This window comes from Amphiprion ocellaris, chromosome 22 (genome assembly GCF_022539595.1).
Source record: "Amphiprion ocellaris isolate individual 3 ecotype Okinawa chromosome 22, ASM2253959v1, whole genome shotgun sequence".
In the NCBI taxonomy this organism is placed as follows: domain Eukaryota; kingdom Metazoa; phylum Chordata; class Actinopteri; family Pomacentridae; genus Amphiprion; species Amphiprion ocellaris.
The window spans coordinates 28,799,217-28,816,712 of record NC_072787.1 but is presented as its reverse complement, the minus strand read 5'-3'; the positions used below and the strand labels follow the sequence as shown (position 1 = coordinate 28,816,712).

Here is a 17,496-nt window from a genome sequence, read left to right as displayed (position 1 = left end):
AGGAAGAAAACACAAACTACCACCTGCTGCTGACAGACGACTGGTCAGGATGGTCATGAGTCAACCAGGAACCATCAGAAAGCAGGTCTGAATGAATGAGAAGCTGCTGGAACACAGCTGTCAGTGTCCACAGGGTTCTAGAGGATCCATGAAGAAGGAAGTTCTTCCCCTAGAAGCAGAACCTTAAAGCTCCACTCATCACATGGACAAAGAAAAGACCTTCTGGAGGAAAGTTCTGTGGTCAGATGGAACAAAAACTGAAGGTTTTAACCCCAAGAACACCAAACCTACCATCAAGCATGGAGGTGGCAGTATCATGTTCTGTTGAACTGGAGCTTTCCACAAAGTAAATGGAATAATGAAGAAGGAGGATCACCTCCACATTCTTCAGGAAAACCTAAAACCATCAGCAGAAGGTTGATCTTGGACACAGTTGGATGTTTGAACCAGACAATGAGCCCAAACACACATCAGACGTATTTATTTGGATGATGTTCATTTTGTCGTTAACTATCATAGGATAACGTTATTTTTTACACCGACAAATCAAAGATGGTTTTACCTTAGCTGACATGTTTCAGCAGCAACTGTAGTCTTCTTCAGAGCGTCATCTGACGTGTGCTGACGTGTCCTTTTTATCATGTGACCAGTCTGACAGATCTGTCAGAATCTGTCAGATAGGCCACGCCCCCCGCCGTCCGGTGGTCTCTGGAGGATGGAGTCCCAGGTATTAGAGGGTGTAGTCCCCCTCGTCCCGGTTCATGGAGCAGCTCATGGGGGTGTGACAGATCTGTCAGACCAGCCACCTGATAAAAAAAGGACACGTCAGCACACGTCAGATGACGCTCTGAAGAAGACTGCAGTTGCAGTTGAAACATGTCAGCTAAGGTAAAACCATCTTATCTTTGATTTGTCGGTATAAAAAATAACGTTATCCTAACACATCAGATGTGGTAAAGAAATGGTTCCATCAGGCTGGAATGAAGGTTCTAGACTGGTCTCCCCAAAGTCCTGACTTAAACCCATCTAGAACCTAAGGACTGATGAAGAAACAAGTCTGAGTCAGAAAGACGACAAATTTAGTGGAACTGAACCAATTCTGTTCAGAGGAGTCAAAGATAACCAGAATATTGTGAATGAAAACCAAAAGAACCGAAGTGAGGTGAAAATGACTAATTTAACCAAATATTAACATTTCTGCTTGTATATTTATAATCCAGCAGATTTGGTTATATTTCCAGAAGACCAATAATAAATCTATGAAAGAACCAATACATGATTGTTTTTATGACAAAGATTCATGATTTCAATGATTCCATCATAGAATATTCAGAGTTGTAGGAGTCTTTGGAAACTCTGAGCCTCCATTTTATATGTGTTCTTAACTGGAGGGAAACAACTGCTGATATGACGCCCCTCAGAACAAATACCTGGTCAATGATCTGAAACAATCAAAATAAGTTCAAACTCTGACCACGGCGTTGTCCTTCAGACACTCAGATCTCTGAACACAGCAGCTGCAGGGATATTTTATGAGAACATGTTCTGTGGCGCCCTGACATGATGTTCTTGTTTTTCAGACCGTTTGTGTTTGTGTCTTCAGATATACTGCTCATTTAAACACGCCATTGGTCCTCACAGGGACAGACAAACACACAGCAGGTTAATGTGTCATCATGCAGTCTGAGCAGCTGCCGGCTGATTGGATGTTCGGATCGGATCGGACTCATAGATCCACATTTACACATAGAGAAAAACGTTATTGATCTGCAGCGCTTTGATGGACAGGTCGCTGCTGTTTGTGTTCTTGTTCTCCATCAAAAAGATAGTTTAGAAAAATGTTTTAATATAAAATTTTCCAGCAGCTGTTGTTTCCCTCTTAAAGAGTCTTTCAGATATTCTGTGTCCCGACATCCCTGCTTAGCTCCGTGAAACCACAAATCTTAGATCTCTTTAAGAACCATTTCTTCCAATGGTCCCTTAAAGAACCCTCAAGGTGCTTCAAGAATCATCAAAAAGTGCTCCAAAGAGCTTCTGTCAACAAAAAATTCTTAAAGGAACTACTTTCCAAAGAGTTCTTTATGTTCTTTTTAACCATCCTGACTCAGAAAAACGTAGGTGTTAAAATCAAAGATGATTCTTTGCAGTGAAGCCATAAAGGAACCATTTTTAGTTCCATAAAGAATGTTTTTTTTAAAAAAGAAGGGTCTTCGTGGACTCAGATAGTTCTAGTTTGACAGCCATTGTCAGCAACAACAGGAACATATGTCAGATTAACTTTGTTCTGTGTTCTAAAACCTGTTTTAGTCTTCATTTGTTGGCTCCGTCCTTCTGGCTGCAGAACCTCCAGGAACCTGCTCCTTATTTTCTGACCATGGCTTTGGTTCTGCTGGACTCCTGGGGTCTGAGGTCTACAGGGATCCTTCCAGGTTTCTCACGTCTCCAGTCAAAGACAAGTTTTCTTCCAGCGCAGCTCCACGAACCAGCAGCAGGAACCAGCGTCTTCCCTGTTCTCTAACTCTGCAGCAAACACAAGAATCAGAGGACAAAGTAGAGACATTCTGATCCAGTCTCAAGAATCTATGTCTTTGTTTCTCAGAACAACCAGGAACTACAGCTGGTCTACGTTTGCCCTCTAATATTTACCCTCTAACACTACATTTACCCTCTAGTACTACATTTACCCTGTTGTACTACATTTACCCTCCAGTACTACATTTACCCTCTAATACTACATCTATCCTCTAGTACTACATTTACCCTCTGACACTACATTTACCTTCTTGTACTACATTTACCCTCTAATACAACATTTACCCTCCAGTGCTACATTTACCCTCCAGTACTACATTTACCCTACAATACTACATTTACCCTCCAGTACTACATTTACCCTCTAACACTACATTTACCCTCTAGTACTACATTTACCCTCGAATACTACATTTACTCTCTAACACTACATTTACCCTCTAACGCTACATTTACCCTCTAACGCTACATTTACCCTCTAGTACTACAGTTATCCTCTAGTACTACATTTACCCTCTAACACTACATTTACCCTCTAGTACTACATTTACCATTTAGTACGACATTTACCCTCTAATACTACATTTACCCTCTAGTACTACATCTAGACAGGGTTCTACTGGAGCTTTACTGCAAGGTTCCACTTCCAGAACATGAAGGAACAGACTGGAGGCAGAAATGCAGTTTTTTCTGAATCCTTCCAGAAATATTCCGTCATCTCTCAGTTCCTCTGGACTCATTTGAAAGTGTTTTATCTGGAAAATGGATCCGATCAGCCTGGTTACTGGGTTAGCAGTGTGTGTGTGTGTGTGTGTGTGTGTGTGTGTGTGTGTGTGTGTGTGTGTGTGTGTGTGTGTGTGTGTGTGTGTGTGTGTGCGTGTGTGTGTGTGTGCGTGTGTGTGTCTGTGTGCGTGTGTGTGTGTGTGTGTGTGTGTGTGTGTGTGTGTGTGTGTGTGTGTGTGATACTCAGCAGTAAGTGGAGTGTGTTTCTGCATGACGACGAGACGATCGGCCGCCTGCAGTCGATCAATAAAGTGATCAATACTGGCAATGATGGAGAGCCAGTGGGTCATTATGTGTTAGAGAGAACAAGGAGCACTGTTTGGGTAGAACACACACTCCAACTTCACCCCTACCTTTATATTTACCCCCACGTCTATCTCCACCTTCAGATTTACCCCCACCTCTATCTCCACCTCCACCCGTCCTTCTGATCCTCCACCTGCCTCCAACAGTGTGATGGTGTTAAACTAAATTATGTGTCATATTTCAGCTGGCAGGTTGAGTTTCAGAGTCTAATTGTGTCAGTAAACTGATCTAATGACGGGATCCTGGAACTCACTGCAGCACTTTAACTGTTTTCATCAGAGTTCCTCTGTTCCTCTGTTACGTCTCCGTCTGGCAACAAAGACATTCAGCGCTTCACACACATGTAAAAAGTGAACAGACATGACCAGATGGACAGATCCACACTGTTTAATATATGACGGCCTAACTTAGCATAAAGACTGGAAACAGGTTAGAACTGTTAGCCTACTTTAGGAAAGACTGGAAACAGGTTAGAACTGTTAGCCTAGCTTAGCACAAAGACTGGAAACAGGTTAGAACTGTTAGCCTAGCTTAGCAGAAAGACGAAACAGGTTAGAACTGTTAGCCTAGCTTAGCATAAAGACTGGAAACAGAGGAAAACAGCTAAACTAGCTTAGCATAAAGACTAGAAAGAGGTGAGAACTGCTAGCCTAGCTTAGCATAAAGACTGGAAACAGGTTAGAACTGTTAGCCTAGTTTAGCACAAAGACTGGAAACAGGTGGGAACTGTTAGCCTAGCTTAGCATAAAGACTGGAAACAGGTTAGAACTGTTAACCTAGTTTAGCAAAGGCTGGAAACAGGTGGAACTGTTAGCCTAGCTTAGCACAAAGACTGGAAACAGGTGGGAACTGTTAGCTTAGCACAAAGGCTGGAAACAGGTGGGAACTGTTAGCCTAGCTTAGCACAAAGACTGGAAACAGGTTAGAACTGATAGCCTAGCTTAGCAGAAAGACAAAACAGATTAGAACAGTTAGCCTAGCTTAGCATAAAGACTGGAAACAGGTTAGAACTGTTAGCCTAGCTTAGAAGAAAGACGAAACAGGTTAGAACTTTTAGCCTAGCTTAGCAGAAAAATGAAACAGGTTAGAACTGTTAGCCTAGCTTAGCATAAAGACTGGAAACAGAGGAAAACAGCTACCCTAGCTTAGTATAAAGATTGGAAAGAGGTGAGAACAGCTACCCTAGCTTAGTATAAAGATTGGAAAGAGGTGAGAACTGTTAGCCTAGCTTAGCAGAAAGACGAAACAGGTTAGAACTGTTAGCCTAGGTTAGCAGAAAGACGACACAGGTTAGAACTGTTAGCCTAGTTTAGCAAAGACTGGAAACAGGTGGGAACGGTTAGCCTAGCTTAGCAGAAAGACTGGAAACAGGTAGGAACTGTTAGCCTAGCTTAGCAGAAAGACGAAACAGGTTAGGACTGTTAGCCTAGCTTAGCAGAAAGACGAAATAGGTTAGAACTGTTAGCCTAGGTTAGCAGAAAGTCTGGAAACAGGTTAGAACTGTTAGCCTAGTTTAGCAGAAAGACAAAACAGGTTAGACCTGTTAGCCTAACTTAGCATAAAGACTCGAAACAGGTTAGAACTGTTAGCCTAGCTTAGCATAAAGACTGGAAACAGGAAAACAGCTATCGTAGCTTAGTATAAAGATTGGAAAAAGGTGAGAACTGTTAGCCTAGTGTAGCAGAAAGACGAAACAGGTTAGAACTGTTAGCCTAGGTTAGCAGAAAGACGACACAGGTTAGAACTGTTAGCCTAGCTTAGAAGAAAGACGAAACAGGTTAGAACTTTTAGCCTAGCTTAGCAGAAAGATGAAACAGGTTAGAACTGTTAGCCTAGCTTAGCATAAAGACTGGAAACAGAGGAAAACAGCTACCCTAGCTTAGTATAAAGATTGGAAAGAGGTGAGAACAGCTACCCTAGCTTAGTATAAAGATTGGAAAGAGGTGAGAACTGTTAGCCTAGCTTAGCAGAAAGACGAAACAGGTTAGAACTGTTAGCCTAGGTTAGCAGAAAGACGACACAGGTTAGAACTGTTAGCCTAGTTTAGCAAAGACTGGAAACAGGTGGGAACGGTTAGCCTAGCTTAGCAGAAAGACTGGAAACAGGTAGGAACTGTTAGCCTAGCTTAGCAGAAAGACGAAACAGGTTAGGACTGTTAGCCTAGCTTAGCAGAAAGACGAAATAGGTTAGAACTGTTAGCCTAGGTTAGCAGAAAGTCTGGAAACAGGTTAGAACTGTTAGCCTAGTTTAGCAAAAGCTGGAAACAGGTGGAACTGTTAGCCTAGCTTAGCACAAAGACTGGAAACAGATGGGAACTGTTAGCTTAGCTTAGCACAAAGGCTGGAAACAGGTGGGAACTGTTAGCCTAGCTTAGCAGAAAGACAAAACAGGTTAGACCTGTTAGCCTAACTTAGCATAAAGACTCGAAACAGATTAGAACTGTTAGCCTAGCTTAGCATAAAGACTGGAAACAGGAAAACAGCTATCGTAGCTTAGTATAAAGATTGGAAAAAGGTGAGAACTGTTAGCCTAGTGTAGCAGAAAGACGAAACAGGTTAGAACTGTTAGCCTAGGTTAGCAGAAAGACAACACAGGTTAGAACTGTTAGCCTAGTTTAGCAAAGACTGGAAACAGGTGGGAACTGTTAGCTTACCTTCACACAAAGGCTGGAAACAGGTGGGAACTGTTAGCCTAGCTTAGCAGAAAGACGAAAGAGGTTAGAACTGTTAGCCTAGGTTAGCAGAAAGTTAAACTGGTTAGAACTGTTAGCCTAGTTTAGCAAAGACTGGAAATAGGTGGGAACTGTTAGCTTAGCTTCACACAAAGGCTGGAAACAGGTGGGAACTGTTAGCCTAGTATAGCAAAGACTGGAAACAGTTGGGAACGGTTAGCCTAGCTTAGCTGAAAGACTGGAATCAGGTGGGAACTGTTAGCAGAAAGACGAAACAGGTTAGAACTGTTAGCCTAGGTTAGCAGAAAGATAAAACAGGTTAGAACTATTAGCCTAGCTTAGCATAAAGACTGGAAACAGAGGAAAACAGATACCTTAGCTTACCATAAAGACTGGAAAGAGGTGGGAACTGTTAGCCTAGCTTAGCATAAAGACTGGAAACAGGTTAGAACTGTTAGCCTAGGTTAGCAGAAAGACGAAACAGGTTAGAACTGTTAGCGTAGTTTAGCAAAGACTAGAAACAGGTGGGAACTGTCAGCAGAAAGTCGAAACAGGTTGGAACTGTTAGCCTAGGTTAGCAGAAAGACGAAACAGGTTAGAACTGTTAGCCTAGTTTAGCAAAGACTGGAAACAGGTGGGAACTGTTAGCCTAGGTTAGCAGAAAGACAAAACAGGTTAGAACTGTTAGCCTAGCTTAGCATAAAGACTGGAAACAGAGGAAAACAGCTACCCTAGCTTAGCATAAAAACTGGAAACAGGTGGGAACTGTTAGCCTAGCTTAGCATAAAGACTGGAAACAGGTTAGAACTGTTAGTCTAGTTTAGCAAAGACTGGAAACAGGTGGGAACTGTTAGGTTCGCACAAAGGCTGGAAACAGGTTAGAACTGTTAGCCTCGTTTAGCAAAGGCTGGAAACAGGTGGGAACTGTTAGCCTAGGTTAGTAGAAAGACAAAACAGGTTAGAACTGTTAGCCTAGGTTAGTAGAAAGACAAAACAGGTTAGAACTGTTAGCCTAGCTTAGCATAAAGACTGGAAACAGGTTAGAACTGTTAGCATAGCTTAGCATAAAGACTGGAAACAGGTTAGAACTGTTAGCCTAGCTTAGCAGAAAGACAAAACAGGTTAGAACTGTTAGCCTAGCTTAGCATAAAGACTGGAAACAGGTTAGAACTTTTAGCCTAGTTTAGCAAAGACTGGAAACAGGTGGAACTGTTAGCCTAGCTAAGCACAAAGACTGGAAACAGGTGGGAACTGTTAGCCTAGCTTAGCCCAAAGGCTGGAAACCGGTGGGAACTGTTAGCCTAGCTTAGCACAAAGACTGGAAACAGAGGAAAACAGCTACCCTAGCTTAGCATAAAGACTGGAAAGAGGTGAGAACTGTTAGCATAGCTTAGCATAAAGACTGGAAACAGGTTAGAACTGTTACCCTAGTTTAGCAAAGCCTGGAAACAGGTGGAACTGTTAGCCTATCTTAGCATAAAGACAAAACAGGTTAAAACTGTTAGCCTAGGTTAGCAGAAAGACTGGAAACAGATGGGAACTGTTAGCTTAGCTTAGCATAAAGACTGGAAACAGAGGAAAACAGCTACCCTAGCTTAGCATAAAGACTGGAAAGAGGTTAGAACTGTTAGCCTAGCTTAGCATAAAGACTGGAAACAGGTTAGAACTGTTAGCCTAGCTTAGCAGAAAGACAAAACAGGTTAGAACTGTTAGCCTAGCTTAGCATAAAGACTGGAAACAGGTTAGAACTGTTAGCCTAGTTTAGCAAAGACTGGAAACAGGTGGAACTGTTAGCCTAGCTAAGCACAAAGACTGGAAACAGGTGGGAACTGTTAGCCTAGCTTAGCCCAAAGGCTGGAAACCGGTGGGAACTGTTAGCCTAGCTTAGCACAAAGACTGGAAACAGAGGAAAACAGCTACCCTAGCTTAGCATAAAGACTGGAAAGAGGTGAGAACTGTTACCCTAGTTTAGCAAAGCCTGGAAACAGGTGGAACTGTTAGCCTATCTTAGCATAAAGACAAAACAGGTTAAAACTGTTAGCTTAGGTTAGCAGAAAGACTGGAAACAGATGGGAACTGTTAGCTTAGCTTAGCACAAAGGCTGGAAACAGGTGGGAACTGTTAGCCTAGCTTAGCTCAAAGACTGGAAACAGGTGGGAACTGTTAGCCTAGCTTAGCAGAAAGACAAAACAGGTTAGAACAATTAGCCTAGCTTAGTATAAAGACGGGAAACAGATAAGAACTGTTAGCCTAGCTTAGCATAAAGACTGGAAACAGGAAAACAGCTATCGTAGCTTAGTATAAAGATTGGAAAAAGGTGAGACCTGTTAGCCCAGTGTAGCAGAAAGACGAAACAGGTTAGAACTGTTAGCCTAGGTTAGCAGAAAGACGACACAGGTTAGAACTGTTAGCCTAGTTTTGCAAAGACTGGAAACAGGTGGGAACTGTTAGCTTACCTTCACACAAAGGCTGGAAACAGGTGGGAACTGTTAGCCTAGCTTAGCCCAAAGGCTGGAAACAGGTGGGAACTGTTAGCCTAGCTTAGCACAAAGGCTGGAAACAGGTTGGAACTGTTAGCCTAGCTTAGCATAAAGACTGGAAACAGGTGGGAACTGTTAGCCTAGCTTAGCATAAAGACTGGAAACAGGTTAGAACTGTTAGCATAGCTTAGCATAAAGACTGGAAACAGGTTAGAACTGTTAGCCTAGCTTAGCAGAAAGACAAAACAGGTTAGAACTGTTAGCCTAGCTTAGCATAAAGACTGGAAACAGGTTAGAACTTTTAGCCTAGTTTAGCAAAGACTGGAAACAGGTGGAACTGTTAGCCTAGCTAAGCACAAAGACTGGAAACAGGTGGGAACTGTTAGCCTAGCTTAGCCCAAAGGCTGGAAACCGGTGGGAACTGTTAGCCTAGCTTAGCACAAAGACTGGAAACAGAGGAAAACAGCTACCCTAGCTTAGCATAAAGACTGGAAAGAGGTGAGAACTGTTAGCATAGCTTAGCATAAAGACTGGAAACAGGTTAGAACTGTTACCCTAGTTTAGCAAAGCCTGGAAACAGGTGGAACTGTTAGCCTATCTTAGCATAAAGACAAAACAGGTTAAAACTGTTAGCCTAGGTTAGCAGAAAGACTGGAAACAGATGGGAACTGTTAGCTTAGCTTAGCATAAAGACTGGAAACAGAGGAAAACAGCTACCCTAGCTTAGCATAAAGACTGGAAAGAGGTTAGAACTGTTAGCCTAGCTTAGCATAAAGACTGGAAACAGGTTAGAACTGTTAGCCTAGCTTAGCAGAAAGACAAAACAGGTTAGAACTGTTAGCCTAGCTTAGCATAAAGACTGGAAACAGGTTAGAACTGTTAGCCTAGTTTTGCAAAGACTGGAAACAGGTGGGAACTGTTAGCTTACCTTCACACAAAGGCTGGAAACAGGTGGGAACTGTTAGCCTAGCTTAGCCCAAAGGCTGGAAACAGGTGGGAACTGTTAGCCTAGCTTAGCACAAAGGCTGGAAACAGGTTGGAACTGTTAGCCTAGCTTAGCATAAAGACTGGAAACAGGTGGGAACTGTTAGCCTAGCTTAGCACAAAGGCTGGAAACAGGTGGAAACTGTAAGCCTAGCTTAGCATAAAGACTGGAAACAGGTGGGAACTGTTAGCCTAGCTTAGCACAAAGACTGGAAACAGAGGAAAACAGCTACCCTAGCTTGGCATAAAGACTGGAAAGAGGTGAGAACTGTTAGCCTAGCTTAGCATAAAGACTGGAAACAGGTTAGAACTGTTAGCCTAGGTTAGTAGAAAGACAAAACAGGTTAGACTGTTAGCCTAGGTTAGCAGAAAGACAAAACAGGTTAGAATTGTTAGTCTAGCTTAGCAGAAAGACTGGAAACAGGTGGGAGCTGTTAGCCTAGCTTAGCAGAAAGACTGGAAACAGGTGGGAACTGTTAGCCTAGCTTAGCAGAAAGACTTCAGGCAGAGGAAAACAGCTGGCCTAGCTCAGCAGAACTCTGCAGTGTTTCGTGGATGAACAGACGAGCATCATGTATTACTGATATACTGAAGGAAACTTCTGATGATTTCACAGCATTTCTCATCCACAACGAGGAGTTTGTTGTGTGTGAATCATGGAGACGATTGATGCAGAGGAAGCATGAAGTGTTGTTCACAGCAGCAGATATCATCTATTGATCAGCTGCTCTGCAGGAGCCAATCAGCTGTCGGTCTGCATAAGTAAATTAAAGTGTGGGGCCCCTGAGGAGGCTGCAGCTGGGGCCGATCGATGAGGAGGGAGGAGGCAGAAGCACTCCCTGCTGCTCACAGAGACACAGCAGCATGAAGCTGAGCAGAGAACCCTGAGAGAACACCAAGAGATATTTTTAAAAGCCCAACTAGGGACAGGAGTTGAGAATTAGCTCTAGCTGAAACTCTACATGCAACACATCGGATTCATGAACTGTATTGAAGCTATGTTAATTGCATTGTCCCTATTAAATAAACAATTAAATTTAAAAATTAAAGAACACTGAGAGAACACCGAGAGAACACCGAGAGAACCCTGAGAGAACACCGTGTAGCTGGAACCTACTGGAACATTTCCTCCGGAGGATGATGCCGTTGAACCCGGGGAGGCTGCTGATGCTGGCAGTTCTCATGGTGATGCTGGTTCCAGATGAAGCAGCTCGGGTGGTCAGCGGTGAGTCTTTTTACCACTTGGTCAGTTTCTGGAACTTCTAAGGAATGACTAGTTTATCTATAGAACCTTCATGTTCCAGACAGTCCAAAGTGCTGAAAACATTCAGAGCATCACAGAGAGGAGCAGAGAGTTCAACAATAGCTTCACGCATTGAATGAGAAATAAATGTCTTAACCTGGAGTTAAAGTGTCTACATCTGGTCAAAGTTTAATCTCCACTGGCAGTTTGTTCCAGAACAGCTAAATGCTGCTTCTCCATGTTTAGTCCGTACTCTGGTCTGGACTAGACCTGATCCTGGACCTAAGAGTCCTGCTGGATTTGGATCCTCTGAACAGATCACAGATGGCTTCTAAAACTGAACACCTTCCTGAGGTGGATTAAATGTTTTCCTGTGATGAATATTTAATCCTTCACTGATAAATCCACTAGCCGATCAATAAGATATTACTTTGCATCATTTAATCACTGAATTCTGTCTAGAACAAACACAAGCTTTAAACAGCATCAGTTGTTTCTGTTACCTTAAAATGACCTGTTCTATATTTAGCTTTTTAAATCCTTTAATCCATTAAATGTTTCATAGAATAGACGGTTTGAAGTCAGTTTATTTCAAATCTAGTTTGGGATAAACTCTAGAATTTCACCTTCAAGGAGTAATTAGAAGGTCTTTTCAAGACTGTCACAATTGGGTGTTGCTCTGAGGGTTGGGGATGTTGTTCTGAGGTTTCTGGGATGTTGTTCTGAGGTTTTGGGGATGTTGCTCTGAGGTTTCTGGGATGTTGTTCTGAGGTTTCTGGGATGTTATTCTGAGGTTTGGGGGACGTTGTTCTTGGTGAGTGGTTGCCATGGTACCTCCAGGTACAGCTGCAGCATTAGTTGATATTTAATTTGCAGATGGAGATGTTTCAACCGTGATCCTCCACCAAACTGAGTATATTTTTAATTCATTTCTGTCCTCAGTGGCTTGTTTTTTCAACCTGAAAATCCTGATTCTTGTTGAATAAGAGCAACGCTGGCAGCCGAACGTTGGTCACAGAAGCAGAGACAGACGGAGATAAACGGAGCTCCTCAGCAGCTTCAACAGCAAACTGATGATGGTGCAGAAGAGAATCCAGCTAATCACTTAAAGTAGCCCTGAGGCTGTTTAACACTGTATTAATCACTGCTGCAGCCACACACACACACACACACACACACACACACACACACACACTAAAACACACACACACCTGTAATGTTCTGTCACTGACTCCTGCATTAGCATTTTGTGTCGTCATTATTGCTGCACATTTCACTTTAAAATCATTTTTGAATGAAAAGAATCTGTGTGTGTGTGTGTGTATGTATAAATATGTAACTGTTCCTTTTAATCCTCTGCCTTGCTTAAAATCTTCAGACTGACATAATAATCAGAGATTAATGAGGTCGTTAAGATCAAGTAAACCTGAACATCTGTAGAACATCGTTCCGCTAACTTTAACTCTTGTTACCGTAGATCAACAGGTAAACTACTGAAGTGTTCCTAATAAACTGAACCAGGTTCTGAAGCGTTTCTCAGCATCCGGTTGAACTGAGTGGAATATTTCTATGATTTAATATTTAAAATAATAAACTGTTTATGATCTGTGGTTCCGCTGCTGCCATATAGTTCCAGGTAACTGAAGTGTGGTAAATGATGCAGTGATGACATCATGGGTCCAGTGACAGGGGCGGGGCTCTGTGTGCAGGTCAGACGGTGTGTGTGGGCGGTCCCCAGCGTCCCTGCTACAAGATGGCATACTTCCAGGACGTGTCGAGCCGCGTGGCCTTCAGGGAGGCGGTCCAGGCCTGTGAGATGGACGGGGGATCGCTGCTGAGCATCCAGAGTCCCACAGAGCAGAGAGACATCGAAAACCTGCTGCAGGTGAGACACACACCTGGTCTTCTGCTGCCTCTGCTTCCCCTCCTCACCTTCCTCCTCCTCATCATCAGGAGCTGCGTTCAGGTGCGGTGGGCGGAGCCTCGGGCGGCAGAGGAGGGATCTCTGACGGAGATTTCTGGATCGGTCTGACTCGCGTGGATCAAACTGAACCCGGCAACTCCTTCACTTCCTGTCCACAGCTGTACCAGTGGACCGACGGCAGCGTGGCTACCTTCAGGTGAGTGTGATGTCAGAAACACAACTGTAGCAGGTACCGTCGGGTTCCCCTGACATAGCCACAGTGAATGAGATGCTGCTGGTAACCATGGTGATGATGCCGATGCAGGAACTGGTACCTGGATGAGCCATCCTGCGGCGGCGAGGCGTGTGTCGTGATGTACCATCAGCCCACCGCACTTCCTGGTCTGGGTGGGGCTTATCTCTACCAATGGAACGACGACCGCTGCAACATGAAGCACAATTTCATCTGTAAATACAAACCAGGTGAGTCGACCAATCAGCTTCAGCCACCGGAAACATGTCAGGCAGCTTTCCTCACTCCTACGTATGTAAAATCACCTGTGTGTTTCCCTCAGAGAGCCACCTGGTGAAGGAGCACAGCGACTCACCTGAAGGGAGGGACACAGGTAAGGACCGCCACACGCCTTTCACTCGCCTGCCACACGCCTTTCACATGCCTTTCACACGCCTGCCACACTCCTTTCACTCACCTTTCACACGCCTGCCACACGCCTTTCACATGCCTGTCACACGCCTGCCACTCGCCTTTCACTCGCCTGCCACACGCCTTTCACATGCCTGTCACACGCCTGCCACACTCCTTTCACACGCCTGCCACACTCCTTTCACTCACCTTTCACACGCCTGTCACACGCCTGTCACATGCTTTTCAACAGTGGAACACAACAGTAGAACACAAAAGTAGAACACAACGGTCACATCAGGTGTTGTGTATCTGCAGTGACTGCAGGTGGGGGCGTGGTCACTCAGTCTGCAGGTGAGGAGGTTCCCTCTGAGGTCACCACAGCTGGACCTTCAGGTAGGAACACCGATGACCTCATGTGATGTCACTATGTTCTCACTTTAGAATGTTCTCGTCATGTTTACATGTTCTGTGTTCTCCTATACTCCAGTCTAATGTTCTTGTTAGAACATTCTCCAGTCTAATGTTCTTGTAGAACGTTCTCCAGTCTAATGTTCTTGTTCTCCAGTCTAATGTCCTTGTTCTCCTGCTCTCCAGTCTAATGTTGTTAGAATGTTCTGCAGTCTAATATTCTTGTTCTGCCGCTCTCCAGTTTAATGTTCTTGTCAGAATGTTCTCCAGTCTGATGTTCTTGTTCTGCTGCTCTCCAGTCGAATGTTCTTGTTAGAATGTTCTCCAATCTAATGTTCTTGTTCTCCTGCACTCCAGTCTAATGTTCTCGTTAGAACGTTCTCCTGTTCTCCGGTCTAATGTTCTTGTTAGAATGTTCTCCAGTCCAATGTTCTTGGTAGAACGTTCTCCTATTCTCCAGTCTAATGTTCTCATTAGAACGTTCTCCTGTTCTCCAGTCTAGTGTTCTCATTTGAACATTCTCCAGTCCAATGTTCTTGTTCTCCTTCTGTCCAGTCTAATGTTCTTGTTAGAACGTTCTCCTGTTCTCCAGTCTAATGCTCTTGTTCTCCAGTCTAATGTTCTTGTTCTCCAGTCTAATGTTCTTGTTAGAACATTCTCCAGTCTAATGTTTTCATTAGAACGTTCTCCTGTTCTCCATCCATCTTCTCAGGCATGTTGCTGCTCTACATCGTCATCCCGACCATCCCGCTGCTGCTGCTCATCCTGGTGGCTTCTGGGACTTCTTGTTTTCAGAGGATCAGCAGAAGGTGAGCAGAACCAAAGAACTACAAATCCCAGAATGTTCCCAAAGTTAAAGTTCACGATTAGCTGCTGTTAGAGTTCTCTGAAGTGTCTTTAGAACACCTGAGAGGTTCTGAAGTTCCGTTAGGAGGTTCTAAAGCTTCCATCCATTTGTGGAAATGGTAGCTTTTATTCTATTGGGCAGTTGAAGGTTTTGCAGGAGAGTTTGTCAGATCTTCTGGATTACCAGCTGAAGCTCCATCCTAAATGGTGGTTTAATGATAGCAACTGCAGCATTAGCGCCCCCTGCTGCTGGGTTAGGGTCAGAGTAACGGTGATTGGACATCAGTCTGACTGTCATCTGTCGTCATAGTGACCCCGAAACCAAGACCGCTGCCGACCAATCAAACCTGTGGATCTCCAGGACACCCAAAACCAACAGCATGGAGGTCTGACATCAGTGACATCACAGCACAATGCTGCACATGGCTCGCCCAATCACTGTCGTCATCATGTGGTGATGTCATCCGAGGCTGTCTTTGGATTTTCATTCAGAACTGCTGATCAAGTGTTGAAGTTCATGTCCTGCTCCCATCGTTCCTTTCCTTTCTGAGGTTTAGTCTTCAGTCTCTCATGTTTCTGCTCTCGTCATTATTTCACCGTTCTTCCCTTTTCCTCTTTCATTATTTCACCGTTCTTCCCTTTTCCTCTTCCATTATTTCATCGTTCTTCCCTTTTCCTCTTCTCTTTCTTCTTTCCTTTCAAGCTGCTTTTATTCTGCTGGCTCAATGTGTTGATAGACGTTCATGAAGGAGGAGCAACTAGCGGCAATGGGAAGAAGTGGCCATCAGGGGGCGGAGTCATCATCTGGGTAGAGTCACTATAGGGGGAGGAGTCATTGTGGAGGTGGAGTCATTACAGGGGGAGGAGTCATCATCTGGGCGGAGTCATTACAGGGAGTTTGGTTGGTGAGTGTGGAGCAGCAGGTCTGCAGGATGTTTTATAGATCAGATCAGCTGACAAAATGAAAACACGACACGAGTCAGATTTCTTTGAGGTCAGTCAAAAATCCTCAACATCAACTTTTAACTGCTGAAAATAACTGATGGATGTTAATGATTAATCAATGAATTACCGTTAATAATTTATGATAAGAAGGTCATGAATGTGAGAAAAAAAACACAGATCAGCTGTAGTTCCAGGTTGTTCCAGCAGGTGGAGCCTCTTCCTATTTAATCCTGTAGAGACCAGAGGAGGCGTCACTCAGACTACAGTTCATGTTAAAGTATTATGGATAGACACAATGTTTATTGATGGTCCCTAAATGCCTCACTAGCTGATAAATAGTTTAGACATCAGGCAGGACAGAGCCATGGAAGAAGTCCTTCTCTCCACCACTGTTAAACAAGTAAAGTTTGATGATCGTCATTCACTCGCTTCAATGCGACCACGTGAAACTTTTCCGTCCATTGTGGTGGCGGTCTGGAGCAGATCACTGGATGTCTTCCTGTGTCTGTCTCCTCCTCCCTGCTTATCAGTAGACAGCACCACTGTTCCCAGCACATTTTCATTTTGTTCTTATGTTTGAGCTGCTGGAGGACTTTCTTAGGGAACTTACCGTCCAACTATCCTTAGTGACCCCAGACCAGCTCCCAAGTTCAAACATGCTGGAGGTCACCTGAAGTGACCAGAAGTGTCACTGACAGAAAAATGTCCACTGTATGACATGTAGTTTTATTGATTGATAACCCAAAACTTGTTGAATATTTGCATCTTTGTACTAACACAGGTGATGGGAATGTTGTTTATTCTGCAGATACAATACTACTGTAAATAATTATTGTTTCCATTATTGATAAATGTGCTGATTATTTTCTGACTGATGAAAAGATTCCAGGATTAAAATTTGCATCTTCAGATGTTTTGTTTAGTTTGATCAACAGTCTAAAACCTAGAGGAATCAGAAAACATGTACTGCTTGAATCTAATCTGTAATAATCACTTTGGGTTGATTGATTGATGACTGCAGGTGTTTTTATCTGCTAGTGCTGGGTTTACTGAGAGAGCTGCTGGTGCCCCCTGCAGGATCTCTGCTCTCCTTCTCTTTTTATCTGAGAAACTAATAAAAATGTTGAATTTGTTGTTGATCCAAAGCTTCCCAGTAGAACGTGAATGTGCTGATTGTGTTTTCCATGTATTGATCCTGTTGTCAGAATATAAAGCAGATCTCAGTGTTTAAAATCCTGAACATGAACCAACACTGAAATGTGCCTTCAGAACCGTGACTGTGTTCTCAGAGCATTCATTAAATGTTTACTGAAAACAGGTGCTGGTGTTTGTTCTGCAGCTCAAACTAACCTTCATTTCATTCTGCATTAATCGATCAGCCGTCTGCTCCAGAAGGTCCAAAAATGTTCATCAGTTTCCTCAAATGCCTTGTTTTGTCCAAAGATCATCCGTTCACTGTCATAGAGGAAAAAAACAAAAAAAACTCCCAGTGAAGCTGCAATCACAGAATGTTATCAAAATGATCTTCAAAACTCACCTGATGGAGGTTGCAGGTATCAGGATCATTTTAATCAGCTTTCTTCTTCTTCCTGCTGCCTGACGGTAACCAGCTACAACCTACAGGCTGACATTTTAAGAAGAATTCTACTTGCTGTTCCACCGTCACTAAGCTTGGGTCTGACCCCAGAGGGGTTGGGTCTGGACCCAGAGGAATCAGGTCTGCTGTGACCACATGGTTTTGTCAAGGAC

The 17,496-nt window shown here is 43.6% G+C and overlaps 1 protein-coding gene and 1 long non-coding RNA gene across 2 annotated transcripts; one reads left to right on the top strand and one right to left on the bottom strand.

Annotated features, from left to right (window-relative positions):
- Positions 1-464: 464 nt before the first annotated feature.
- LOC118470544 (uncharacterized) lies at positions 465-15,993 on the bottom strand. The gene is made up of 4 exons (XR_008600400.1): positions 15,875-15,993; positions 13,461-15,755; positions 10,874-13,344; positions 465-10,640 (listed from the first exon to the last, which is right to left on the bottom strand). It is a non-coding gene; the product is annotated as an uncharacterized LOC118470544 (long non-coding RNA).
- On the top strand, positions 10,574-17,066 carry chodl (chondrolectin). The gene is made up of 8 exons (XM_035949864.2): positions 10,574-10,981; positions 12,709-12,884; positions 12,953-13,119; positions 13,228-13,385; positions 13,478-13,528; positions 13,864-13,941; positions 14,669-14,765; positions 15,113-17,066. Exons 1-8 carry the CDS (start codon positions 10,894-10,896, stop codon positions 15,192-15,194), a joined length of 897 nt encoding a protein of 298 aa, XP_035805757.1. The 5' UTR covers positions 10,574-10,893; the 3' UTR covers positions 15,195-17,066.
- The last annotated feature ends 430 nt before the right edge of the window (positions 17,067-17,496 follow it).

Bases quoted from the DNA above. Each gene is read 5' to 3' on its own strand.
- chodl (XM_035949864.2), top strand. From the start codon at position 10,894: ATGATGCCGTTGAACCCGGGGAGGCTGCTGATGCTGGCAGTTCTCATG. The intron at 13,120-13,227 runs GTGAGTGTGATG...ATGCCGATGCAG, and splicing joins GGCAGCGTGGCTACCTTCAG to GAACTGGTACCTGGATGAGC. The intron at 13,386-13,477 runs GTGAGTCGACCA...TGTTTCCCTCAG, and splicing joins CATCTGTAAATACAAACCAG to AGAGCCACCTGGTGAAGGAG.